The following is a 26,979-nucleotide window of genomic DNA, read 5'->3' on the forward strand; positions in this document are numbered from 1 at the left end:
ATTTGTGCTCATAATGTTTATACCCTTGCAAAAAGGGTATATTAACTTTGGTCAAAAGTGTGCAACGCATCGAAGGATGCATCTCCGACCATATAAAGTATATATATTCTTGATCAGCACGACGAGACGAGTTCAAATAGCCATGTCCGTCCGTCCGTCCGTCCGTCCGTCTGGATCAACGCAAACTCCTCCTAGACCGTAAGAGCTACAGAGCTGAAATTTTGCATGTAGGCTTGTATATACTGCAGGCGTTGTATATCTCGGATTCAGCCGGATCGGATCACTATATCATATAGCTCCCATACAAATGGCAAAGTCACGAACAGTGACTTTTCTTAATAACTTCGTTATTTTCTGAGCTATTGTCGTGAAATTTAATATTGGTGAGTTAATTACACATATAAACGACTATGCCAAATTTGATCAAGATCGGGTGACTATATCATATAGCTCCCATAGGAACGATCTTTCGAAAACAGTGACTTTTGTCAATAACTTCGTTACTTTTGACGCGATTGCTTTTAAATTAAACATTTGTTAGTTTAATATATCTGTCAATGGCTGTGCCAAATTTGATAAGGATCGGGTAACTATATCATATAGCTCCCATAGGAACGATCGGTGGAAAACTGTGACTTTGTCCAATGACTTCGTTATTTCCTATGCTACGACTATTGGCCGTTCTTTCGCAAACATTATCCTTTTTAGATAAAACGTTTTTCCACTTTGATAGCTATAGGTAAGGAAAGAGTTACCAAAAAAGTTGCAAGGGTATACAAACTTTGACGCGGTCGAAGTTAGCCCCGGCCCTCTGGTTTTAAAATCATCTGATAGCTTCCTCAATTGCGAAGTATTTTACAGTTTTTTGATTAAGTTTTCAATTTAAATTAACTAAATTTAGTACCACCATGTTCTCAAACGCATAGAAAGCAGCTCCAATCATGTAAAGTATATACATATATTTTTGATGAGACGAACTCATATAGCCATGTGGGTCTGTTCGTCTGTCCGTCTGAATCAACGGAAACGTCTCGTAGACCGTTAAAGCTAAAATACTTCATATAATCACTTCGTTATTTTCTGAGCTATTGTCATAAAAATGAATATTTGTTAGTTTTGTATGCATACAAATGCATGTACTCAATTTTATCAAGATGAATATATGAAATAGTTTCCATAGGGTATTGATACCCCCACCCACAGACTGAAGAAAACACCTTGAGCCACCAAGTTGTTTGTAATAATCAGCTTCTCCCGAAAGTCCGACGTGCTTATCATCGACCCATTTGATTACTCCGGCATTAAGTGAAAAGATTGTCCCCAAACCTTGGAGGGATATGGGATACACCCTTGTTGGCTTCAGATAAAAGTCCAATTGTACACTTTGAATTTGGGATTTTATTACACATTAAAATTTAGATGATGACAATACGAAAAATTTTGTTTTGTCAGACGAAGCGAAATATTTTACAAATTTTCAAGATTAAGTCCTTTTTGTTTTAGATGCGTTTCCTTATGCGTTAGTATTGAGCAACAAGAAGTTTCGTAACCAGGAGGGCACTTGGAGGTGTATGTACGTCTGTGTTTCAAGGTGTAGTCCTTTTTGTTTTAGATGCGTTTCCTTATGCGTTAGTATTGAGCAACAAGAAGATTCGTAACTAGGAGGGCACTTGGAGGTGTATGTACGTCTGTGTTTCAAGGTGTAGATACCATTGAGCAACAAGAAGTTTCGTAACTAGGAGGGCACTTGGAGGTGTATGTACGTCTGTGTTTCAAGGTGTAGATACCAGTAGAAGCGCGCCGTTTCGATCGTGTACAAGTGTGAAAGCCCTAATCATTGTGTATGTGTCTGTGTAGTGAATGATTTTGCTTGCCTTCGGTGTATATAGTGTATTAGGTGTCCTTGATCTTTCGTGTATATAGTGTAAGCCGGAGTAGAATTGAGCAGAGCAGATGCCAGTGCAGTTTTCCGTGTGTGTGTGTGTGTGGATAAAAATGATTTTCTATAAAATAAACTTTAAAAAATTATAGAAAAATATGCAAAGCAAACTTTTTAACTTAGGAACTACACAATGTAAAACCTATCTATGCTTTCTTTTCGAAACTGTCTGCTACTTTAAAAAATAGGATTCAGTAGAAAACAAAAAGCAGGATTCAAGAAGACAAAAAACCACAGAAATAGATTAAAAAGAACACGTTAAAACCTTTCCTAACCTACTCTCCAATATAAAAATGTGTAAGTGTTGATCTTGATTTCAATAGCACGAACAAGATGATGCATTATCACCATGTCGATCCCTCCGCTTGCTCAGCGCATCCATCCAGTTGTCATTTGCAGATAGGATCCTTTCGTTCAGTATTTTAACCAGCTGATCCTTCAAATTGTAGAGTTCTTTGGCAGTTACGGTCTGAAAAAGGAACTTAAATGGTTTTGCCAGGAGATTTTGTATTCAAACTCGACTTACATCTTTGGCTTGAGACACGACACCTGTTTTCGTTCTCATTTTTGGCTGACGTTTGCGTCGAAGCGAACGCGTGGGTCGCATTGAATGGCCACTACTGGGCAGTGGTAGTGGCGGGCCTGTTGGTCCTGTTGGTCCTGGTGGTTCTCGTGGTGGCCGTGCCAACTGGGCAGGGTTGGCAACGTGAAGTTCTTGGAGCTTTTGTAATCTAGCTGCCATGGCCTGTTCGTAAATAAAGTCGACGAGGGGACGCTTTATGAAGCCGCAAACATTCTCAACCCAACGCATTCGCCTAGCCTTGTCATCCTCCTCTAGCTTTACGTCATTTGTGTGGTTGTTGTCGCTGTTGCTGTTGCTGTTATATCTGGACTGATTTCCTTTGTCCTGTTGCCGTTGTCGTGTCGTGATGGGTGAGCACTCAATATCGTTCGGTTGTTGCGGTCGGAGGACTGCATCCCGATTGAACACTGCACACCCAGACCCAGACAGGGACAGAGACAATAAGAGTGCGAGCGACAGAGAGATAGAGAGAGAGTAGGATGGAAATGGTAGTATGGCTTGATTGACTTTCACTTGGCACTTTTTACAATGAAACTTACTTTTCATGGCCACAGCCTTGCCTTTTTCTGTTTTTGCTGCCGTTTCTTCACCTCCATCATCACGTTGTGGTTTCCGTCCCTCAAACCGTTCTGACTCTTCTTCTTTGGCCACATTCCGTTGCTTATAAACCTGCGAAGCCTGCCGTGTGCAAAACGCAATACCAACTGCGCAACAAATTTAATTGGGATGGAAAGCGTTGGTAGAGCACGAGAGGCAGAGAGAGGGGGGAAGGATATGCCATGCATGTGCAAATGGATGGAAATTTAAAAATTTTTATTTTTCACATACCGCACATAAGGAACAGCCATGCCAGCCAGAAGCTTGAGCTGGTCACGACCATCATCGAGAGACCGTCGAAAGATGTTGATGATCACAAATTCGTCCCGTTCTTTTCTTTTTTTTTTTTGTGTTTTTCCTGTTTTTTATTTCAATTTGTTTTAATAATTTTGTTCCGAAAAAAATGCTCTAGAATTGTTTACTTGATTTTTTTTCCACTTTTTTTTCACATATTTTTCTACATCTTACTACACGGACGAACTAAAATAGACTGAATGTTTAGATTGCCAGCGTCGAGTACCTCAAAAAAATTTCGTGTTGATTCGAAGTCATGGATTGCTTTGATTCCCTAAAAAACAATCATGCTACGATTTAACAGCCTACTTTGTAAAGACTATCGATTCCAATTTCATGCAACACTCGATTACAACGTAGTTTACTTTCTAATGGGCATGACCGCTCTTATACAGGCAGTTTGCCTAAATCATAAATTAGAGTAGCCATAAATGTAATCACACACATCGTCATTTTCAGAAAGAAAAACTACTTACAAAGTAATCGATTACAAAGCTGGTTACTATTGGGGGAAAGTAAGCTACAGTGTGACCAATTTCTAATCCACAACTCTTTCCATTATCTCCGATAGAACTAACTTTAAGTATAGTTTCATCGTTATCGAAACTCGAGAGCAACACATATAATCACTTACTTATCTAATTACTGCTGTGAAAAAGTAAGCAGCTTAGTAATCACATTCTCAGTAAGGACCCTTAAAAATATATTAATATTCACATCGATGTGATGTGGATCACTATTTCGATAGTGATCGAAGCATTTAAAATGTTGAGATTTGAACCCAAGTCTTAATTGTATTGTGGACAAGGAGTTGTATATCTAACAGCTGCTTTTATGGCTTGTACCCGTTTTATTAAGTTATTCCATAAATCAAATGATTGAGTCGCCCTGCTATAATTTACCCAATTTTCCAAATTTTACCTTGAAAAGATTTAAATTGGACCTAAATCTTTTAGTGCAATTTAAAGGAAAACTTCCGACTATTCTCTTAAACATAATTCCGCATCCAATAGACTTGGAGCACTGTCCACCACTTACGTCTGCAACATTTTAGAAATAACTCCATATACTTTAGCTTTATTATTGTTTTTCTACCATATTAAAAAGTTAAAAAAGAAAAAGAAATAGAAAGTTTTCTTTGAAAAGATTTTCGTTTTTTTCACAGAGATTTCAATCTCTACTTTGTATATGTATATATACATACAGTGGTGCTCATAGACTTAAGCCACAAGACTTCAACCAAGAATTTATACGATAATTAAAAAGTAAATATTTCACAGCTCCAATTTTTTGTGCCACATTAGTTCTATATATCAGTGTTGTAATAGTAGAAGACCAAAGTTATAAAAATATATATTCAACGAAAATTAAAAAAATCTAAAACCATCTCCGAAATGTCCTGCTCACATACTTAAGCCACCTGGAAAAAATGGTTGAAAAAGTTAACATTTGCCTAATATTCCCTATAGTTTTAATAAATTTACTTTAATATTGAGTGGGATGAAGAATAAACGATTGAAAAATTAATTGTCATCATTTTGTGGCATCAATAAGTACATTGCCATGTCCTATTTCTAAGTATAGAAACAAGAAATAGTCTAGAAAAATACCTAGATCATTGCTCTCTTGTTTTTATTATTTTAGCAAATATTATTAAATGAAATCATGAAATGGGGTGGAGTCATCAGTCCGTCTCTAGACATCGCTAAAAATATATTATTCTCATTGTTAGTTTCATTCTCTTTGGTAAAAAGATGGCAATTCATGAAGAAAGTCTTGTCCCTAATCAATTGCATGGGAGTGAATACATACATACATATTTTGTGCTTTATATGAAAACTTTCAATTAAATGGCATTATTTCATTATGTGTTGCAAAACTTTATTTACTTTCATGAGATTCGGATAAATGCACAATTTTCAATTTGGCATATGTCAATTACCTGTCAAATATGATTAAAACTTTGCCTTCCCTTAAACAAAATTGCCAAGCCGCATGAGTTTCATTGCAAACTAATTTTTCAATTTTCATTTTAATTAAGGGCGAACTACTGACAAATTGTGGTTATCATATCTGCATATGTTCACGTACATACATACAGAAAAAAAGGGAAAAGTTTTATAATTAAATTTTCCAAAATCGTTTTCAACATGGCTAACAAAACTTGAAGGCTCACAAGGAGGATTTTTTAGTGTCACCAACTAACTCTATGCCAATCGAAGGCTGTTTGATAAGAAGAGCTAACCATTTCATTCCTTTTGCTTGCAGATGGAGTTGCTGGTGCGCGAGATGCAGGATCAGGAACACGGGGTGCCTGTACGACAGCAAAAGATGTTTCTTACCTCCATTCCCTATGCGTTTATGGGTTAGTATGATGGTTTATGAGAGAATTTTCGGGGGATATTATTAATTGTGATTTTTTGTAGGCTACGATCTTATAGAATGGCTAATGGATCGACTACAAATCGAAGAGTCCGAAGCATTGAATATTGCCAATCAATTGTGCCTTCATGGCTATTTCTTTCCCGTTAACGATTCCAAGACGTTAGCTGTCAAAGATGATTCGTCGCTATATCGCTTCCAGACCCCATACTATTGGCCATGGCAGCACAAGGCGCCCGATAATGTCGAGTATGCCATCTATTTGGCCAAGCGTTCTCTACGCAATAAGCAGCGACACGCTCTGGAGGACTACGAGGCGGAGGCTTTGGCCTCGTTGCATAAAAATCTAAAAGGCAAATGGGATTTCATTTCAATGCAGGCGGAGGAGCAAGTGAGATTAGCCAAGGAGCGTAAGAAGGGTGATAAGATCGTTGGGGACTCACAGGAGCGGGCCTATTGGCGAGTCCATCGTCCGCCGCCGGGTCAATTCACACCGTTGGAGCCGTGTCCGGTGCCATCGCGTGACCGCCAGGGCGGCCTGAAGACCAACAAGAAGAAGACTGTCGACGATGTGCAACGAGAGGTGGACTATCTGAGCAAATCGCTCAATCGCACACGCATGAAAATGTCACAGGCCTGCGAGTCGCTGGTCTGCTATTCGGAAACATTCAGTGAATATGATTTCTTTCTGCAACCGGCTCTACCCTCCAATCCCTGGGTCACAGAGGATACTGCCTTTTGGCAATTGAACAACACCTTTGTGGAGATACCCACGGAGAAACGCGTGAAACGCTGGGCCATTTCGATTGAGGAATTGGTATCGGATCCCACGGGCCTCCAAGAATTCACCGGCTTCCTTGAAAAGGAATATTCCCATGAGAATATTCGTTTTTGGATTGCCGTGAATCGTCTGCGGCGTTCGGCTCACTCTCAGGTGGCACGCAAGGTCAATGAGATCTATGAGTGAGTATCTTTTGTCGCTCATCCATCGAGAATCGTTAAATTGTATATTTTTGTATGTGTTTGCCGCAGAGAATTCCTTAAGCCGGGTGCCCCCTGTGAAATAAACATCGATGGCAAAACCATGGAGAGTGTCCTGCGGGGCCTGAAACAGCCATCGCGCTTCACCTTCGATTCGGCGTCCGAGCATATTTACATGTTGTTGTTGAAGAAGGACTGCTATCCACGATTCATACGCTCCGAGCACTATAAACGTCTCCTGGACACTGGCATTCAACCGTCGCATAAGAAGCGTTTCTTCAATTTCGGTGGCGTTTCTGGTGCCAAAAAGAAAATGACCGCCGCCTTGTCCAGTCAACCGAATTTGGGTGCATCTGGCGATGGGTCGGGCAAAGGGTCGAGCTCTGGTGCTGGAGGCAGTGGCAGCGGCTCAATGATGCAGGCACCGCCGCCAGGCAATTTGGCGCGTCGACGTGGCTCAGATCGTAGCTTAACCGGATCGGCGCATGAATTGGCCGTAATTGGAGTCAATAAGGATGCCGCTGGCACGAAAGTGCCGCATTCGCATTCACAAAGTAATCTAAGCGAGATGCCCTACAGGTAAGTAAGCAGTTGGTTACACTCGGTGTGTTTGTGCGCCTGTGTGTGTGTGTGTGAGGCAGAGTGTATGTGTGCGTGCGAGCGTGTGTATATGCCAATATATACAAATACATGTTTGGTTTTCTTATTGTTTTGCATTATTCTTTTGCTAATTATAAAACGAAAAAAATTAATTGTCATTAAATTGAAATTCAGCTGGTCGTCGGGGTCACCACGAATCGCAAACCAAAATGAAAGAAAGTTGAAAACATCTCAAATTGAAAATCGTATTAACCGTTTTATTTCTCCTTTTATTTTTCGCACTCATTTTGATTCGAACAACAACCAACCAACCAACCAACCAACCAAACCAAACAAAAAACAAACAAAACAACAACATTTTCACATATCATTCGAATATAAATATATATACACAAATCTTGGGCACGTTTGGCAGTAGCGATTCCATATACCGAGGCGATATGCCGCAACGCCATGCCATGGCGTCTGTCATTGATGCCGGGATCTATGCCGCCTATGGAAATCGCGAAAGTAGTTTGCAAACACATCCGTAAGACATATTTGCCTTTTTGCGTTTTGTTTGTTCTACAAAAACTAAAAAAAAAAAACAAAAAAAAAAAAAACTACTTATAATTAATTCCTACTAAGAAAAAACATTACAAATAAATCAAAACTTCTTACTTTTCAACTTCATTTTCTGTAATAATGCGAAAACGAACGTTTTATCCTCTTGTTTTCTCGTTCCCTCATTCCTTTGTTCGTTCGTTCGCTCGCTCGTTCGTTCTAATTGTATCCTAAATGATTCCTTAAAAGTTCTTTACCCTTTCACTACCACCTCCACTTGGCTCGCTATCTTCGAAGCTTTCTTTTTTACATACATATATTATATATACATATATATATATCTACATACTTTTGTTGTTTTTGGGCGTGTGTTTATGCTCCTTTCCAATCAATCAATCAATCAATCAATTAAGCAAACCACCAATAATCGTCTTCTATGTAAACCATATTCATTTTCTAGTTAGTCCCCTCTAACTATTTGCTCCATCTGTGTACCCGAACTTCATCTATGTATATCCTAACTGACTTCCACAAAATATCAAAAATCTACATTGTCCACTATGCAACACATTTGTCTAGAACATTCCTAAATAATACTTACATATAGGTACATATGTATATATATGTATATATAAGTATTTCCCCCTAAGTTCCGTCACTGAATTTTACTGCTCCATTTAGCAAGTTACATTAAAAAAATGATCTTGCTAAGAAGGACAGAACTCTTACAGTGGCGGATCTAGGGATGTAACTTAGGAAAAAAAATTAACCCCTAAAGTATGCAATGGACAAAAAACTTAATTTCTTAAAAAATTGCATCTTTCTATTGCATAATTCAGGGGGCAAACGTTTCATTCACATAGGATAAAGCGATAGCATATCTTATATGTAAATATTTCCTTAGACAAAGCTAAAACTATCGCTTTATCCTTTCCAAGACAGAATTGTTTGCATAGTGTCACTATTTCATATTCTTTGTATTTTTCGTTGGCTTTTTTATGTGGATATTTTTCCCCCCAACCCCTCCCTTTAACTGTGTATAGCGAGAAATTTTCCCTTTCTTCCATAATCGCATTTCTTTCATGTGTCATAATATCGTTTCGCTTCTTTCACTAAGCTCTGTTTGCTGTTAATTTTTTCTGTATTTTTGTTTTTTTTTTTTTTGGGTTTTTTTTTGTTATTTGTTATTTGTTGTGTGTGTCTGTGTAAGTATAATGTGTTTCAAGAAATTTAGAAAAGAAACCGCGGCTCGTTTTATGTGTCATGTGTCTTATGGTTCTCCTCAAAAAAAAAAAAAAAAACCAACAACTCCCCCTCTCAACTTACTGTCGCTCTTCTTCTCTGTGTTCTTAAACCAATTTTCGATTACACAATGTAAATAATATGCGTATTCTTACTAATCTAAATGTCAACACATAAAACCAAATGAAAAAGAACGTCTTTCTTACTATCTTGATTTTGTTTCTGTTCTTCTTCATTTTATTATTTTTGTTTTGCATCACTTGTGAAATTTCGTTTATCTGCTATCGCCTTCCAATAATTCTCGCATACATTAACCTCCGCAGAGAAACAGTCAAATCGAAACCAGCTCGACTAGAGACAACAGCGGAGGCCAGAACCTTAACAGCATCAAAGACGGCAACGGCACCAAGTAGCAGTGCGGTCTGCCCTTGGGACGAACCGGCTGTAGCTGCACCGGTGGCCCCCACCGCACCCACAGCCTCCCAGGTCAAACTATCGGTGTGTCCCTGGGAGCAGGACAATGTTGAGGCCGAAACGGCAGCATCTCAATCATCAGCTAAGGCGCCAGCTTTGCCAGTGAGTGCTCAGCCCCAGCGTTTGGCCAGGTAAGAAACGAGTAACCTGTATGAAATTCCTTTGAATATATCAAGTTTTCTAATTAACCAGCACTTCGTCGGATATCAGCGATGTGGCGGAGCGTATGCAACGTAATCTGGGGATACGGCATCAGAACACTGTCGACAGTGGCGAGGCGGCTGGAATGAAGCGTCTAATGCCAAACTTTACTGAACAGCGTCGGGCTTCCGTATCTTTTACACCGAGGTAAATTATCTTATTCTAATATTTTATGAAGTTCCGTTTCAATCATCGGATTTCTCCTTTAAAGTTACAAATACTCTTAAATATCCACTAAAAACGACGAAGTTCATCATCCTCGTAGTGCGAGCCTTTCTAAAATATTTTACTACCTTCAATAAATTTCCTTGAATAAGTTTTGTTTTCGAAATATTTTTGGATTTTTAACAATTTTTCTACATTATGATAAAAATTTTGCTATATTTCTACTGACATATTTCTCAATGAGTATGTTATAGTGGTCCAATTTGAGGAATTGTCCCAAGTTTCATTCCAGAAGCCTGTTTTTCAGGGTGTTAGGTTGCGAATGCGCAGATGAATATAGAAATTAATTTATTTTCGATGCTAATTGCCAATTCTTCTTATTTCTCTTCCACAGTCGTTCATCAGACTATCAGTTCGGAAGGACGTCGGTGTCAACCGCCATGACTTCACCCACTGTTGGCACACAGAGCCAGAGCCAAAGCGTGGGAGGAGAGAGTGGAGGTGGTGGGCCGGCAGCAAGAAGCTCTTTCATCATTGGCAGCGGCGGCGGCAGCGCCAGTGGCAGCAGCAGTAGTGTCATTACCAAAGATCCGCCATCTGGGGCATCCGATGCTGATGCTGAATTTGAATTGGAAGAGCTTAATAAACTAACGCTATCGGAACGAAATAGCGAATCGTCAGCGTCGGAGCTGCCAGCTGTGGCGGTGACTCCAACGCCGACACCAACGCCACCCCCCATCACAAAGATAACACCACCACCAGAGGAACAGCAGCAGGTGCAGCCGCAGCCGCAACAAAGTGTCCAGAGATCAGGTACTAGCACACCTGTTGATCACCAGCAAAAGCATGACACCACTAGCGTGGCTCCTTCGGTGTCGGATGTAGCAGTGGAAACAGAACCGACTCTAGCCATAGTCCAGGAGGTGCAGATCGAGCTTATTGAGACGCGAGCATTTGTCAATAGTGGCGAGGGCGATGCAGACAAGCAGATGGTGGAGCAACTGGAACTGGTTATAACGACGCCCACCATTAAAGTGCAAGAGCCAGCCGGAGCTTCCGACGGTGAGGCGGTGATAGAGTCGAAGGAGATGCAAACAGAAACGGAGCAGACGGACATTGAACTTGCCCAAATGAGAGATTCAGAAATGATAATACCAGAGGAACTATCTCCAACTACTGATGAGTACCAGGAGGGATTACAATTCGGTGCCGATGGCAAGGATGTAGTCTATGACTATGATATTGTGGATACTGATAGGCACTTGGGTTACATACCGCCAGCACCGACTCCGGCACCATCGATGGCACCGCTGGCTGAACTGGACGTGGATACAGTCGATGATGAGCCATGCGAATCAGCCACCTCAGTTGTCATTGTTGCCTCATCTAGCCACGAGGAGGTGCGTAAGAAGCGTAAAAAACGTAATTCAGATGGTAGAAAGATTGGCTCGTTGGATGACAAGGATAAGGACAAGGACAAAGACAAAGAGAAAGAGAAAGAGAAGGAATCGAAGGCATCAACTAGCACTGGCGGTGGCACGGATCCTGAACACAATGCGGTCTGCCCCTGGGAAGACGAGTGAGTAGATGAAGAGCCAACAATGTTGTCATCCAAAAACTCCACCTAAATCATCCACCTCCTTCTCCACCCACAGAAACGTGACCACCACAGATGGCACCTTTGTGAAGACGTATGCTACCCTGGGCTATTTATGAATAAAACCGAGTCTCTTTAAGACCATGGTCGGCAAGCTGCTTAAGAGGAAGTCATCGCCAATCAATACAACTACCAGCAACAACTACAGCAACAACAACAACAGATACAACCAAAGCAAAAACTAAGCAGTAACCAGCATACAACAACAACAACACATACACAAAAAAAAACATACATAAAAATATATCAAAAACAAAACAAAATATTAGTAAATATATATATATACATATATATTTATATGTATATACGTATGTATATCTAATTTAAATTGAATGTATAAATGTAAACGCTTCGTAAGTTCAACTGAAAAACGCTGAAAAACCTAAAAAAAAAACAAAACAAAATAACAAAAAATCCCTAAACAAAACCAAAATACGAATTCAATATACATACATACATCTTTAAGTATATATAAACATACATACATATTCATATATATGTATATTATATATTTTTTTGGGGCATATTCCAGCAGCAATCGAACTTAAAGCGATGCCTGGCTTAAATCCCGAGATCACCCCCACCCCCACCACAACCCAAAAAAAATCCCCTTAATTAGCTGAGAGAGAATTATAAAATGCTAGCAAAACGAGGTACTTTATTTACTGACATAGATTATTATTATATACAACCAAAAAATTAAAAACAAAAAAAAAAAAAAAACAAACCAAACACAAAAACCAAAATTATATATACATACATTTTGTGTAATATTAAAATAAAAGAAACAAATGAAATGAAATGATTATAAACTGAAATGAACAGAACAACAAGGAAAAGTCAAAAGCATGAAAGAGGACAAATTCTATATAAATTGTTAACAAACTAAGGAAAAACCACAACTAAAACGAATCAAATATGAATATAATTTTCCTTGCACACACACGCGCATACAAATGCATACATACATATATAAAAGGGATATATGATTTACTTTCATTTCAATTTACAAATTGTAATTACATTTATCAAATTCGATATTTCAAATCAAACTAATTATCCATTTTTATGAATTAAATCGCCTGAATCTAATAGAAGAAGGCAATAGTTATGGTCTCTGGATCCGGTCTCTGCAATTGTTATAGATATTTCTGCGCTTTCTCTAATCACTCTATGAGCAAACCTTAAGATCCTTGGTCCTAAGCATAGTGCCTTTTGTTAGATACATGTAGACAACTACCTGCATAGTATATAAAAACGAGATACGACAAAAGTTTTCATTTCCTCGACAATCCGATCCAGATCCATTAACTGCATTACCGAAAGGCGTCAATGAGTTTATATTTGCTTTCTTCATTTGTATGTATGTATTATGTATGGACTATTGAAATCTTTCGCTTCAACAGTGAACCAAAAACAAATTGAAGTACCCTATTTGAAAGGACTTGAAGTGATTTAAAGAGGATGGTAGAAAATAAACAATTAAAACCAAAAACAAATCTTACTAACTAACTAAACAAACTAAATAGCCAACAAAGTTTTCCATTTTCCGCAAATAAAAAACAATTGAATGAAAATTGAATTCTTTTTAGCAGCAAATTCAATAAGAAATAAACAAAAACAAAAACCAAAAAAAAAAAAAAACAAAACAGAAGAAACAAAATCAAATCAAACGAAAAAGCCTCGAACAGCGTTTTGACTTAAGGAAAGTATATAATAAGATTATATAGAATGTATATCTAAAGATTGGCTTTTTTAGATTGATCGTAATAGATATGAGAAAATGGAATTTTGTTTTCGTGTACTTGTGATTTTATCTGGAAAACAGGCACCAACAACTGACTTGGTAGGTCCCAAAAGGAGCTACCTGTTACGCATACGCAACGTTGCCACATTCGAGTTGCATGTCACTCGGGAGGGAATCTGTCGCTTTGAGTGTCGGATATGTCACTCTTTGGCCTAGAAAAAAACTTAGCAACACTACATTCAATCTTCAACGTTAGTCGATTCCATTAACTGGTCATCGTGGCGTATGCTTAATATCTTGTATGGCTGGGGGTTTCTCTGCTTTTGTTTTGTAGATAAAATCCAGCAATTTCAACATTTATTTTTATAGTTTTAAATAGTTTTTAGATACACACACACACATATGTATATAAATACATTTGTATTTGTGTATATATGTGTGTATGAGATAGAGTTACATATGCACAAGTTACTTGGGATAATTTGTTCGAGTTTCATTTTATATGTTGTTTGCATGCAAAAAGAAGAAAAACGCAAAGACAAAAAAGAACAAAAAAAACTCACGAGCCCCAAAAGAAGAAAGAAAAAAAGCAAACAAACAAATTGATCAAGAATTCTCTCTGTATGCAAATGAAAATGAAACAAAAATGTTCTTTCTCACAATTTAAAATAAAAACAAAAACAAAAAAAACCCAATTAAATCAAAGCTTATTAAACAATTAAAAATTAAAGTTAAATAATATTTCTAAGTGACGCATCAACATTGCCATATTTACACCAAAACTAAGCAAAAAACAAAAAACAAAACTAAAATTTAAATGAAATATATATATTGTTATTGGAAGTTGTTTAACCTATATACATCTTTAGAAACTACAAAAAAAAAAAGAAATATTAAAAAAAAAACCAAAAAAAAATTGAGTATATGCAAATAAGAAGATATATCTATGTATATATATATACATATATATGTATGTAGATATACACATATATATATATATATATGACTAAGAGATACGTATAAAAAAGAATGCTTGTTAATTGTTGAATTTTTGTTTCCATTAGCTTGAGTAAGGAGACAAATCTGTATTGCATCTCTAATGAAACATAATTTTGATTTGATTATTATTTTTCACTTAACCAACAAACCAATGCCCAAATGACTTGTGTATTTTGTAATTGAAACTAAAATTTGAATACGGATGAGACGAAAGTTAGTATAGTGAAAGACGAAACGCTGTCGATGGCCCATAGTTTTACCAGTGACAGAAAAAAAAAACAGAAAACAAAAATGAAAAAAAAAACCAAAAAAAGTAAAATAAAATAACAAAGGCAACGCTATCTCTTATCAATCAGAAATATTTCAAATGAGCTGTAACTGTAACTGAACAAACACACACACACATCCACACACACACATCCACACACACGCACACACACATAGACACACTAGAAAAACAACATACGAATCTTAAACAATAAAACAAATTTCAAATTTACCTACTGGTTGTTCGCGACAATTAAACAAATATACTTACATATACATATATGAAACCAAATACAAAAAAAAGTAAAAACTGAAAGAAACTCTTAAAGCAAAACAAAAAAAATTACTCGTACTCTTTTCATTCAAAAGTTTTATAGTGACAAAACCAAAATTCTTAAAAAAAGAAAATACAAAAAAAAAAAAAAAAAAAACAAAAGAAAAACCTAAGCTACTTTAGACTTTAACCAATTACAAACTAAAACAAATGAATCTAAACAAAAACTGAAAGTAAAAGTACCAGATGATTGACTATTACCTAAATGAGTTATATTCAGTAAAAACCAAAAAAAAAAAAAAACAAAATATATAGAGAAATCAAAAATAAATGTTGTATGTTATATATATACACACATATATATGCATACATATGTATATATATATATATATATATATGTGTGTGTATAAAAACAAAATGTTTGAGACCTTGGCGAAGGCATGAAAAACCACCGTTAACTTTGAGAAAATCGAAAGAAAAACAAAACAAAAATTTAAAAAAAAAAACATAAAAAATTGCAACAGTTTTAAATTGTTGTCAATGTTTAAAAAAAAAAAACAAAACAAAAAAATATATATATTAGAGCAGCTTATAAAACAACACCAAACAGAATAAACAAAAATAAAAGGAGAAAAGAAAAAAAATGAGAAAATATTTGTTTTTTTATGATTAAAATCTTTTTGTTCATATTTTTTTTTATACAAAAAAAAAAACATATTATGCGTAAGTTAATATGCCAAAACCAAAAACCGGAAAATACAAAAATATATAAAACTAAGTTGAATGATTTATTACTTTATAAAGCTACAAAGACGAAATGTTTTAAAGTTCCACAAAAGTTGAATAGGAAATCAAAAGAAAACAAAATATAAAAAAAGAATAAAGAATAAATTCTAATAAAAGAAACAAGCAGCAAAATGCACCAGAGCCATTTTGATAAAAAAGAAATTTAAAAAAATCAGAAAAAAATCAACAGAAAAGTAAAAACAAATCTAAACCAACAATTACACACACACACACACACACAAACAAACACTACAAATGGGTAGCAGCATTGCCGTGCAAAATATTTACTTTAGTTTCCACATATACATATACATACATATATGGATGGATATGTATATTTATTTATATATATTTACATATACATAGTAAGATTTGAATAAAAACCGAAATCCATTTGCTGTTTACCAACCATTCAAGACGCTCTAATGAAACAAAAAAAAAAAAAACAAATAATAATAATAATAATACTAACAAAACGAAAAGAAAATTGCGTACACAGATATATAGTATATATCTATATACATATATATAATGCAGGGGATAAATAACTTATCCAAGTGTATCCCCTGCAAATTATTTATAGCAAATTTATTAGCTAAAAAACACAACAAAAAGAAAAATTAAATTGTTTGTCTATTTATTACGTCATTACTGCAAAAAACGGGAAAATTATATAAACAAATATATGTTTATATATATACATATACATACATATAGATTGACTTATATATATATATTGCAAAAAAAAAACAAAAAGGAAATAAAGTATGTAAATGTTTAAAACATTCGTCAAACAAATAAAATTTAAAAATGAAAACTAAATGTAGACTATAAAAGCGAGCATCTAGAAAAAAAAAAAAAAAAAACAAAAACAAAAACCAAAGCAAAAATGAGAATGAAAATGAAAAGTCAACGTGTTACGAGAATTATTAAATTATATATATATATATATATAAAGAAAAAAAAAACAAATATATAGGTATATACATCAATATATATATATTGATATATATATATACATTCGTATGTATATTATTGAATTATGCTGATGAAATTATAAAAACAAAAAAACAAAATCGAAAACAAGAAAAAAAACAAAATGAAATTATGAGAAAAAACAAACAAAAATGATTTAAATGAAGTACAATAAAGATTCAAGTGAAGTAAAACTGCGTAATCCAATTATCATAAGGAAACCAATGGGAAATGTTAAGTGAGTCCTTTGAGGTCGATCTAAATAATTGTTAATTTTGTTGAGAGCAAGGATTGTAGGTCGTGGAAATCAAATTTTTTATGCGAGTTGAAATTTTACATTTTAGTTCTTTTCCCGTTTGTCATCTGAGCTAAATATGACTTATGATGGATCCGATCTAAATCATCCTCATTTATTGTTAAAAAACTTCAATTTATGAAGGTTCTGTAACCCAAAAATCCATTTCACAGCTATTGTTTTCAGAAAAAATTACGTTCATTAAGCAACTAATGCTTTGAGTTAAAATAATACATCGAATGTTTATCTACTAGATCGGGCCATATTTACATGTGCGTTATGAACACATAGATGAACAGAGAAAGGGTGAGAGATACAGAGAGAGGGAGAGGAGAAAACACACATGACAGCTGTGTTTGCTGGAGCCAAGTGCCAAAAGGCTTAAAGCATGAATGCAAATCTTTCAAATAAGTGTAGGAGTTGGATAAGAAAAATCACCAATTTTCAACACAAAACAAGAAAACAATCAAAGTAGCCCAGAGGAATATAGACGAAATAGAGATATCAGGTTGTCCTTGCTTTTTTTTTCACTCCGCTAAAGTCAATGTCAGGAGCTGGATAGATTTGTAGACTCATTTCATTGTAAGCTTGTTTACAAAAAGATTCATTTTTCTGGCTTCTTCCTATTTTTTTTTTTTTTTGTGTTATTAGATTAATTACAATGGAAATTTTAGTAAACGAATCAAAAGTAGTGAAATTCCTACGGAAGAAGGTGGAGCCGCAGCAGTTGCGCCAAATAATAATGCACTTTAGGAATCAGACCAAGGATGCGAACAAGTGGGAAACGACGCTGAGGCAGCTCATTAATGTCTTAAAGACAGCCACGAAGTCTGGTGTCATACAGGAGGTGAATACATTTTACTTTGCCAACACCCATGTCGAAGATGTTCAAAAGATTATGATGGCTGAAGATGATTGGTTCATTCCCAGTGATACTTCTTTGGGCAGCACAGGTGTCTACAGACACGGCAGCCACTAAGAGTCCGGATTCATCAACGAATTCAGAGTCCACCTAACATTGTCCAACCGCAGTGGGATGCAGATGTGTTGTAAATATGGAAATGATGTCCTGTGGACGATATTTGGTCTATTCTTAAGTGTTTCCACATGTCATTTAAATTAAATGTTCTAAATGTTCTGGTAGATCAACTGGTCGTGGTAATGGACTGTGTTTATTGCTTCCAACCGAGCTTCGATGTATCTCTTATGACATCTACTTAGATTGAGAACTTTCTTTATTGCCACGTGGCTTCTTAATGGCAAAGCCTTTCCTTGAAATGGCAATGACTTTTCACACAGGTAGCGCCGGGAATGGGGCGGAGGGGGGATGCCGGTTATTGCGGTATTGCCATATTGCATACTTGTTTATATAATGCCAACTCAGCATTTGAGCCGGTAAGTAATTAGTGAGTGAGGGTTGGCAGTTTGGCGGGTTGAGTGCGAGTCACGGCAAAGGGCTTCAGTAAGTACACTTCAGTCCAGCATGGATTTTGGCAGATTTTATTACAAAGAATACTACAAGGATCAACAGTTTGAATGTGTAGAAAACTTCTTAAACGAGTGATCGCCACATCAGGTGGAGGTTAATCCTATTCAATCCATTTCAAATCCTATTAGCAATAGAAAAAATTTAAATTTACATTTTATAAAATTAGCGTGAAATTATACATAAGTCACCAAAATGTATGCTAAAGGCAGATGGAACCATTTCCGACCTCATAAAGAATATACATGACCAAATCGGCTCGGCTGTTGATGCTGATCAAGAATATATGTATAAACTTTATGGGGTGGGGAACGTCTCCTTCTCTTCGTTACAAACATCTGCCCGCTTCTTCGTTTCTGCATACTCTCACTCCAAGTGCGTCGCTTCGATCGGTTAGTTGGTCTTCTTCTACATCGCGCTTTTAGGTGACTGCAGCTACATCCTTCTTATGAAGATGCTAGCTACTAAGTTAATATTTATGCCGATATAAATGCTAAACGAATTGTTTAAGGTTTTTTCTCCCCACTGATATTTATACAAATAAACTGAAAACTAGGCAAATAGTAGGCCGTCTGAACTCGTTCTGGTCGAGCACATGAATTCAATTTCATTCTCGTTGTAACATTCTATATAGGTTGACAACATTTTTAGGCTAAAATTTCAGTTAGTAAACTAATTATTAGTTTATTAGTTTTTCAACCAAGCATGATATTTTCAACTCATGACAAATTAGAAAATGATATTTCAATACTTTCGTGTACTTGCTATTTCTTCAAAGTTTCGAAAGAACTTGGGAAAATTTAGTAATTTAGTAGAGATTTCAAACGAAATTATTCAATATTTTAGCATATCCATAGTTATGTATAAGATTTTCTGTACAATCTTGAAATCCGTCTATTAGCTTAAGAGCGGCGTAACACATCAGCAAGAGTTGTTGCTTGATTTTCTACAAGCATTTCTCGATAAGACACCAAAGAGACATAAACCTAGGAACTAAAAGATTTTGTAAAAAAAGAACCAGGTTCCCCATTAAAAAGTAACGAGTCACATTATCGAGCGCAACCCAAATGAAATCCAATTTGCCTTTTAGATTTTTATGCAACGAGGCCAAAGCCTCCGCCTCGTAGTCCTCCAGAGCGTGTCGCTGCTTATTGCGTAGAGAACGCTTGGCCAAATAGATGGCATACTCAACATTATCGGGCGCCTTGTGCTGCCATGGCCAATAGTATGGGGTCTGGAAGCGATATAGCGACGAATCATCTTTGACAGCTAACGTCTTGGAATCGTTAACGGGAAAGAAATAGCCATGAAGGCACAATTGATTGGCAATATTCAATGCTTCGGACTCTTCGATTTGTAGTCGATCCATTAGCCATTCTATAAGATCGTAGCCTACAAAAAATCACAATTAATAATATCCCCCGAAAATTCTCTCATAAACCATCATACTAACCCATAAACGCATAGGGAATGGAGGTAAGAAACATCTTTTGCTGTCGTACAGGCACCCCGTGTTCCTGATCCTGCATCTCGCGCACCAGCAACTCCATCTGCAAGCAAAAGGAATGAAATGGTTAGCTCTTCTTATCAAACAGCCTTCGATTGGCATAGAGTTAGTTGGTGACACTAAAAAATCCTCCTTGTGAGCCTTCAACTTTTGTTAGCCATGTTGAAAACGATTTTGGAAAATTTAATTATAAAACTTTTCCCTTTTTTTCTGTATGTATGTACGTGAACATATGCAGATATGATAACCACAATTTGTCAGTAGTTCGCCCTTAATTAAAATGAAAATTGAAAAATTAGTTTGCAATGAAACTCATGCGGCTTGGCAATTTTGTTTAAGGGAAGACAAAGTTTTAATCATATTTGACAGGTAATTGACATATGCCAAATTGAAAATTGTGCATTTATCCGAATCTCATGAAAGTAAATAAAGTTTTGCAACACATAATGAAATAATGCCATTTAATTGAAAGTTTTCATATAAAGCACAAAATATGTATGTATGTATTCACTCCCATGCAATTGATTAGGAACAAGACTTTCTTCATGAATTGCCATCTTTTTACCAAAGAGAATAAAACTAACAATGACAATAATATATTTTTAGCGATGTCTAGAGACGGACTGATGACTCCACCCCCATTTCATGATTTCATTTAATAATATTTGCTAAAATAATAAAAACAAGAGAGCAATGATCTAGGTATTTTTCTATACTATTTCTTGTTTCTATACTTAGAAATAGGACATGGCAATGTACTTATTGATGCCACAAAATGATGACAATTAATTTTTCAATCGTTTATTCTTCATCCCACTCAATATTAAAGTAAATTTATTAAAACTATAGGGAATATTAGGCAAATGTTAACTTTTTCAACCATTTTTTCCAGGTGGCTTAAGTATGTGAGCAGGACATTTCGGAGATGGTTTTAGATTTTTTTAATTTTCGTTGAATATATATTTTTATAACTTTGGTCTTCTACTATTACAACACTGATATATAGAACTAATGTGGCACAAAAAATTGGAGCTGTGAAATATTTACTTTTTAATTATCGTATAAATTCTTGGTTGAAGTCTTGTGGCTTAAGTCTATGAGCACCACTGTATGTATATATACATATACAAAGTAGAGATTGAAATCTCTGTGAAAAAAACGAAAATCTTTTCAAAGAAAGCTTTCTATTTCTTTTTCTTTTTTAACTTTTTAATATGGTAGAAAAACAATAATAAAGCTAAAGTATATGGAGTTATTTCTAAAATGTTGCAGACGTAAGTGGTGGACAGTGCTCCAAGTCTATTGGATGCGGAATTATGTTTAAGAGAATAGTCGGAAGTTTTCCTTTAAATTGCACTAAAAGATTTAGGTCCAATTTAAATCTTTTCAAGGTAAAATTTGGAAAATTGGGTAAATTATAGCAGGGCGACTCAATCATTTGATTTATGGATTAACTTAATAAAACGGGTACAAGCCATAAAAGCAGCTGTTAGATATACAACTCCTTGTCCACAATACAATTAAGACTTGGGTTCAAATCTCAACATTTTAAATGCTTCGATCACTATCGAAATAGTGATCCACATCACATCGATGTGAATATTAATATATTTTTAAGGGTCCTTACTGAGAATGTGATTACTAAGCTGCTTACTTTTTCACAGCAGTAATTAGATAAGTAAGTGATTATATGTGTTGCTCTCGAGTTTCGATAACGATGAAACTATACTTAAAGTTAGTTCTATCGGAGATAATGGAAAGAGTTGTGGATTAGAAATTGGTCACACTGTAGCTTACTTTCCCCCAATAGTAACCAGCTTTGTAATCGATTACTTTGTAAGTAGTTTTTCTTTCTGAAAATGACGATGTGTGTGATTACATTTATGGCTACTCTAATTTATGATTTAGGCAAACTGCCTGTATAAGAGCGGTCATGCCCATTAGAAAGTAAACTACGTTGTAATCGAGTGTTGCATGAAATTGGAATCGATAGTCTTTACAAAGTAGGCTGTTAAATCGTAGCATGATTGTTTTTTAGGGAATCAAAGCAATCCATGACTTCGAATCAACACGAAATTTTTTTGAGGTACTCGACGCTGGCAATCTAAACATTCAGTCTATTTTAGTTCGTCCGTGTAGTAAGATGTAGAAAAATATGTGAAAAAAAAGTGGAAAAAAAATCAAGTAAACAATTCTAGAGCATTTTTTTCGGAACAAAATTATTAAAACAAATTGAAATAAAAAACAGGAAAAACACAAAAAAAAAAAAGAAAAGAACGGGACGAATTTGTGATCATCAACATCTTTCGACGGTCTCTCGATGATGGTCGTGACCAGCTCAAGCTTCTGGCTGGCATGGCTGTTCCTTATGTGCGGTATGTGAAAAATAAAAATTTTTAAATTTCCATCCATTTGCACATGCATGGCATATCCTTCCCCCCCTCTCTCTGCCTCTCGTGCTCTACCAACGCTTTCCATCCCAATTAAATTTGTTGCGCAGTTGGTATTGCGTTTTGCACACGGCAGGCTTCGCAGGTTTATAAGCAACGGAATGTGGCCAAAGAAGAAGAGTCAGAACGGTTTGAGGGACGGAAACCACAACGTGATGATGGAGGTGAAGAAACGGCAGCAAAAACAGAAAAAGGCAAGGCTGTGGCCATGAAAAGTAAGTTTCATTGTAAAAAGTGCCAAGTGAAAGTCAATCAAGCCATACTACCATTTCCATCCCACTCTCTCTCTCTCTCTCTGTCGCTCGCACTCTTATTGTCTCTGTCCCTGTCTGGGTCTGGGTGTGCAGTGTTCAATCGGGATGCAGTCCTCCGACCGCAACAACCGAACGATATTGAGGGCTCCCCGATCACGACAAGACAACGGGACCAGGACAAAAGAAATAAATCCAGATATAACAGCAACAGCAACAGCAACAGCGACAACAACCACACAAATGACGTAAAGCTAGAGGAGGATGATAAGGCTAGGCAAATGCGTTGGGTTGAGAATGTTTGCGGCTTCATAAAGCGTCCCCTCGTCGACTTTATTTACGAACAGGCCATGGCAGCTAGATTACAAAAGCTCCAAGAACTTCACGTTGCCAACCCTGCCCAGTTGGCACGGCCACCACGAGGACCACCAGGACCAACAGGGCCGCCACTACCACTGCCCAGTAGTGGCCATTCAATGCGACCCACGCGTTCGCTTCGACGCAAACGTCAGCCAAAAATGAGAACGAAAACAGGTGTCGTGTCTCGAGCCAAAGATGTAAGTCGAATTTGAATACAAAATCTCCTGGCAAAACCATTTAAGTTCCTTTTTCAGACCGTAACTGCCAAAGAACTCTACAATTTGAAGGATCAGCTGGTTAAAATACTGAACGAAGGAATCCTATCTGCAAATGACAACAGGATGGATGCGCTGAGCAAGCGGAGGGATCGACATGGTGATAATGCATCATCTTGTTCGTGCTATTGAAATCAGGATCAACACTTACACATTTTTATATTGGAGAGTAGGTTAGGAAAGGTTTTAACGTGTTCTTTTTAATCTTTTTTTTCTGTGTTTTTTTGTCTTCTACTGAATCCTGCTTTTTGTTTTCTACTGAATCCTATTTTTTAAAGTAGCAGACAGTTTCGAAAAGAAAGCATAGATAGGTTTTACATTGTGTAGTTCCTAAGTTAAAAAGTTTGCTTTGCATATTTTTCTATAATTTTTTAAAGTTTATTTTATAGAAAATCATTTTTATCCACACACACACACACACGGAAAACTGCACTGGCATCTGCTCTGCTCAATTCTACTCCGGCTTACACTATATACACGAAAGATCAAGGACACCTAATACACTATATACACCGAAGGCAAGCAAAATCATTCACTACACAGACACATACACAATGATTAGGGCTTTCACACTTGTACACGATCGAAACGGCGCGCTTCTACTGGTATCTACACCTTGAAACACAGACGTACATACACCTCCAAGTGCCCTCCTAGTTACGAAACTTCTTGTTGCTCAATGGTATCTACACCTTGAAACACAGACGTACATACACCTCCAAGTGCCCTCCTAGTTACGAATCTTCTTGTTGCTCAATACTAACGCATAAGGAAACGCATCTAAAACAAAAAGGACTACACCTTGAAACACAGACGTACATACACCTCCAAGTATCCTCCTAGTTACGAATCTTCTTGTTGCTCAATACTAACGCATAAGGAAACGCATCTAAAACAAAAAGGACTTAATCTTGAAAATTTGTAAAATATTTCGCTTCGTCTGACAAAACAAAATTTTTCGTATTGTCATCATGTATGTCAAAATTCTAAATTTTAATGTGTAATAAAATCCCAAATTCAAAGTGTACAATTGGACTTTTATCTGAAGCCAACAAGGGTGTATCCCATATCCCTCCAAGGTTTGGGGACAATCTTTTCACTTAATGCCGGAGTAATCAAATGGGTCGATGATAAGAACGTCGGACTTTCAGGAGAAGCTGATTATTACAAACAACTTGGTGGCTCAAGGTGTTCTCTTCAGTCTGTGGGTGGGGGTATCAATACCCTATGGAAACTATTTCATATATTCATCTTGATAAAATTGAGTACATGCATTTGTATGCATACAAAACTAACAAATATTCATTTTTATGACAATAGCTCAGAAAATAACGAAGTGATTATATGAAGTATTTTAGCTTTAACGGTCTACGAGACGTTTCCGTTGATTCAGACGGACAGACGAACAGACCCACATGGCTATATGAGTTCGTCTCATCAAAAATATATGTATATACTTTACATGATTGGAGCTGCTTTCTATGCGTTTGAGAACATGGTGGTACTAAATTTAGTTAATTTAAATTGAAAACTTAATCAAAAAACTGTAAAATACTTCGCAATTGAGGAAGCTATCAGATGATTTTAAAACCAGAGGGCCGGGGCTAACTTCGACCGCGTCAAAGTTTGTATACCCTTGCAACTTTTTTGGTAACTCTTTCCTTACCTATAGCTATCAAAGTGGAAAAACGTTTTATCTAAAAAGGATAATGTTTGCGAAAGAACGGCCAATAGTCGTAGCATAGGAAATAACGAAGTCATTGGACAAAGTCACAGTTTTCCACCGATCGTTCCTATGGGAGCTATATGATATAGTTACCCGATCCTTATCAAATTTGGCACAGCCATTGACAGATATATTAAACTAACAAATGTTTAATTTAAAAGCAATCGCGTCAAAAGTAACGAAGTTATTGACAAAAGTCACTGTTTTCGAAAGATCGTTCCTATGGGAGCTATATGATATAGTCACCCGATCTTGATCAAATTTGGCATAGTCGTTTATATGTGTAATTAACTCACCAATATTAAATTTCACGACAATAGCTCAGAAAATAACGAAGTTATTAAGAAAAGTCACTGTTCGTGACTTTGCCATTTGTATGGGAGCTATATGATATAGTGATCCGATCCGGCTGAATCCGAGATATACAACGCCTGCAGTATATACAAGCCTACATGCAAAATTTCAGCTCTGTAGCTCTTACGGTCTAGGAGGAGTTTGCGTTGATCCAGACGGACGGACGGACGGACGGACGGACATGGCTATTTGAACTCGTCTCGTCGTGCTGATCAAGAATATATATACTTTATATGGTCGGAGATGCATCCTTCGATGCGTTGCACACTTTTGACCAAAGTTAATATACCCTTTTTGCAAGGGTATAAACATTATGAGCACAAATCTGCATAACCAGAAAGGTATTACAACGACAGGGCTAAACCAGTTGGGAATTATAAGTGAAAATCACTAACAATATGCTTAACAATTTTGCTCTGTTTTATTCCTAAGGTAAGCATATAGAAACCACTTATTGTTTTCACTCACCTTATCAAAGGCCATGGGCCTTGAAAGCTTCTCGATGGTTTGTTGTTGCTGCTGTTGGCTGCCACCACCAGAGCCAGTTGAGCCCAGGAGTGCGGCACCTGTGCCCGAAACGGAACCATGGTGATGATGATGAGGAGGATGTTGCTGCGGGTGATGATGGGTCGGAGCAGTTGTCGATGCCGTCGACTGCTGCTGCTGTGCCGGATGGTACGTGGTGGAGGGCAAAGAGTATAGCCTTGAGGAGAATGTGCCACAGGACTATACACCCATCCAGCCGCGCCTCTACCAAGTGCAATTGGGCATGGGCTATCTGGAACTGCCTCAAGTGGAGCTGCCCGATCAGAAACTTTGCCACACATTGCTAAATAACAAGCATGTCTATGTTCTGGATTGCCAAACGGATCTCTTTGTCTGGTTTGGCAAAAAATCGACACGTCTGTATAAATAAATAAATAAGAATGAATTCTTAGGAAGTTAATATACATGTAATTTGGTTACAAATATTACTGATATTAAAATCATAATAATATATAGGAAGAAAATGCCAATGCCAAAGCTTTGCTCCGCTGTTCTTAAGCAGAAAGGTCATCCCACTCAATATTAAAGTAAATTTATTAAAACTATAGGGAATATTAGGCAAATGTTAACTTTTTCAACCATTTTTTCCAGGTGGCTTAAGTATGTGAGCAGGACATTTTGGAGATGGTTTTAGATTTTTTTAATTTTCGTTGAATATATATTTTTATAACTTTGGTCTTCTACTATTACAACACTGATATATAGAACTAATGTGGCACAAAAAATTGGAGCTGTGAAATATTTACTTTTTAATTATCGTATAAATTCTTGGTTGAAGTCTTGTGGCTTAAGTCTATGAGCACCACTGTATGTATATATACATATACAAAGTAGAGATTGAAATCTCTGTGAAAAAAACGAAAATCTTTTCAAAGAAAGCTTTCTATTTCTTTTTCTTTTTAACTTTTTAATATGGTAGAAAAACAATAATAAAGCTAAAGTATATGGAGTTATTTCTAAAATGTTGCAGACGTAAGTGGTGGACAGTGCTCCAAGTCTATTGGATGCGGAATTATGTTTAAG

General features: G+C 36.4%; 5 protein-coding genes across 7 annotated transcripts in view; 3 read left to right on the forward strand and 2 right to left on the reverse strand.

The window, feature by feature from the left end:
- The window catches only part of LOC6648760, a 31,180-nt gene extending 19,274 nt beyond the window's left edge, over positions 1-11,906 (forward strand). For 2 of the 3 annotated variants that reach the window (XM_047011454.1, XM_002071801.4), the window contains exons 4-11: positions 5,682-5,778; positions 5,840-6,758; positions 6,828-7,355; positions 7,792-7,905; positions 9,485-9,766; positions 9,828-9,983; positions 10,396-11,580; positions 11,657-11,906. In XM_047011454.1, coding sequence (XP_046867410.1) covers positions 5,682-5,778; positions 5,840-6,758; positions 6,828-7,355; positions 7,792-7,905; positions 9,485-9,766; positions 9,828-9,983; positions 10,396-11,580; positions 11,657-11,717 — 3,342 coding nt within the window. In that variant the 3' untranslated portion in view covers positions 11,718-11,906. The remainder of the gene's footprint in view (positions 1-5,681; positions 5,779-5,839; positions 6,759-6,827; positions 7,356-7,791; positions 7,906-9,484; positions 9,767-9,827; positions 9,984-10,395; positions 11,581-11,656) is intronic. The other variant, XM_023179159.2, reaches the window with a different exon arrangement.
- On the reverse strand, positions 1,379-3,608 carry LOC6648761. The gene is made up of 4 exons (XM_002071802.4): positions 3,351-3,608; positions 3,062-3,226; positions 2,466-2,929; positions 1,379-2,408 (listed from the first exon to the last, which is right to left on the reverse strand). The coding sequence occupies exons 1-4, from the start codon at positions 3,403-3,405 to the stop codon at positions 2,256-2,258; spliced, it is 837 nt and encodes a 278-aa protein (XP_002071838.2). The 5' UTR covers positions 3,406-3,608; the 3' UTR covers positions 1,379-2,255.
- Positions 11,907-17,530: 5,624 nt separating the features above from the next.
- Positions 17,531-18,163, forward strand: LOC124460470. Its single transcript, XM_047011343.1, has 2 exons — positions 17,531-17,583; positions 17,653-18,163. The coding sequence occupies exon 2, from the start codon at positions 17,663-17,665 to the stop codon at positions 17,978-17,980; it is 318 nt and encodes a 105-aa protein (XP_046867299.1). The 5' UTR covers positions 17,531-17,583; positions 17,653-17,662; the 3' UTR covers positions 17,981-18,163.
- Positions 18,164-19,365: 1,202 nt separating this feature from the next.
- LOC26529302 (regulator of G-protein signaling 7) lies at positions 19,366-26,181 on the reverse strand. The gene is made up of 4 exons (XM_015177249.2): positions 26,165-26,181; positions 25,879-26,113; positions 19,941-20,037; positions 19,366-19,879 (listed from the first exon to the last, which is right to left on the reverse strand). The coding sequence occupies exons 1-4, from the start codon at positions 26,179-26,181 to the stop codon at positions 19,434-19,436; spliced, it is 795 nt and encodes a 264-aa protein (XP_015032735.1). The 3' UTR covers positions 19,366-19,433.
- On the forward strand, positions 22,117-24,357 carry LOC124460442. Its single transcript, XM_047011233.1, has 4 exons — positions 22,117-22,369; positions 22,495-22,659; positions 22,792-23,252; positions 23,310-24,357. Exons 1-4 carry the CDS (start codon positions 22,315-22,317, stop codon positions 23,460-23,462), a joined length of 834 nt encoding a protein of 277 aa, XP_046867189.1. The 5' UTR covers positions 22,117-22,314; the 3' UTR covers positions 23,463-24,357.
- Positions 26,182-26,979: the final 798 nt, after the last annotated feature.

This window comes from Drosophila willistoni (genome assembly GCF_018902025.1).
Source record: "Drosophila willistoni isolate 14030-0811.24 chromosome XL unlocalized genomic scaffold, UCI_dwil_1.1 Seg141, whole genome shotgun sequence".
Lineage (NCBI taxonomy): Eukaryota > Metazoa > Arthropoda > Insecta > Diptera > Drosophilidae > Drosophila > Drosophila willistoni.

Excerpts from the sequence above, each read along its gene's own strand:
- LOC6648761 (XM_002071802.4), bottom strand. The coding sequence starts at position 3,405 with ATGATGGTCGTGACCAGCTCAAGCTTCTGGCTGGCATGGCTGTTCCTT. Across the intron at positions 2,930-3,061 it reads CAAGGCTGTGGCCATGAAAA|TGTTCAATCGGGATGCAGTC; the intron begins GTAAGTTTCATT and ends CTGGGTGTGCAG. Across the intron at positions 2,409-2,465 it reads TCGTGTCTCAAGCCAAAGAT|ACCGTAACTGCCAAAGAACT; the intron begins GTAAGTCGAGTT and ends TTCCTTTTTCAG.
- LOC124460470 (XM_047011343.1), top strand. The coding sequence starts at position 17,663 with ATGGAAATTTTAGTAAACGAATCAAAAGTAGTGAAATTCCTACGGAAG.
- LOC124460442 (XM_047011233.1), top strand. The coding sequence starts at position 22,315 with ATGATGGTCGTGACCAGCTCAAGCTTCTGGCTGGCATGGCTGTTCCTT. Across the intron at positions 22,370-22,494 it reads ATGGCTGTTCCTTATGTGCG|TTGGTATTGCGTTTTGCACA; the intron begins GTATGTGAAAAA and ends TTTGTTGCGCAG. Across the intron at positions 23,253-23,309 it reads TCGTGTCTCGAGCCAAAGAT|ACCGTAACTGCCAAAGAACT; the intron begins GTAAGTCGAATT and ends TTCCTTTTTCAG.
- LOC26529302 (XM_015177249.2), bottom strand. Across the intron at positions 20,038-25,878 it reads GGCCCATGGCCTTTGATAAG|ATGGAGTTGCTGGTGCGCGA; the intron begins GTGAGTGAAAAC and ends TTTTGCTTGCAG. Across the intron at positions 19,880-19,940 it reads CATTCCCTATGCGTTTATGG|GCTACGATCTTATAGAATGG; the intron begins GTTAGTATGATG and ends GATTTTTTGTAG.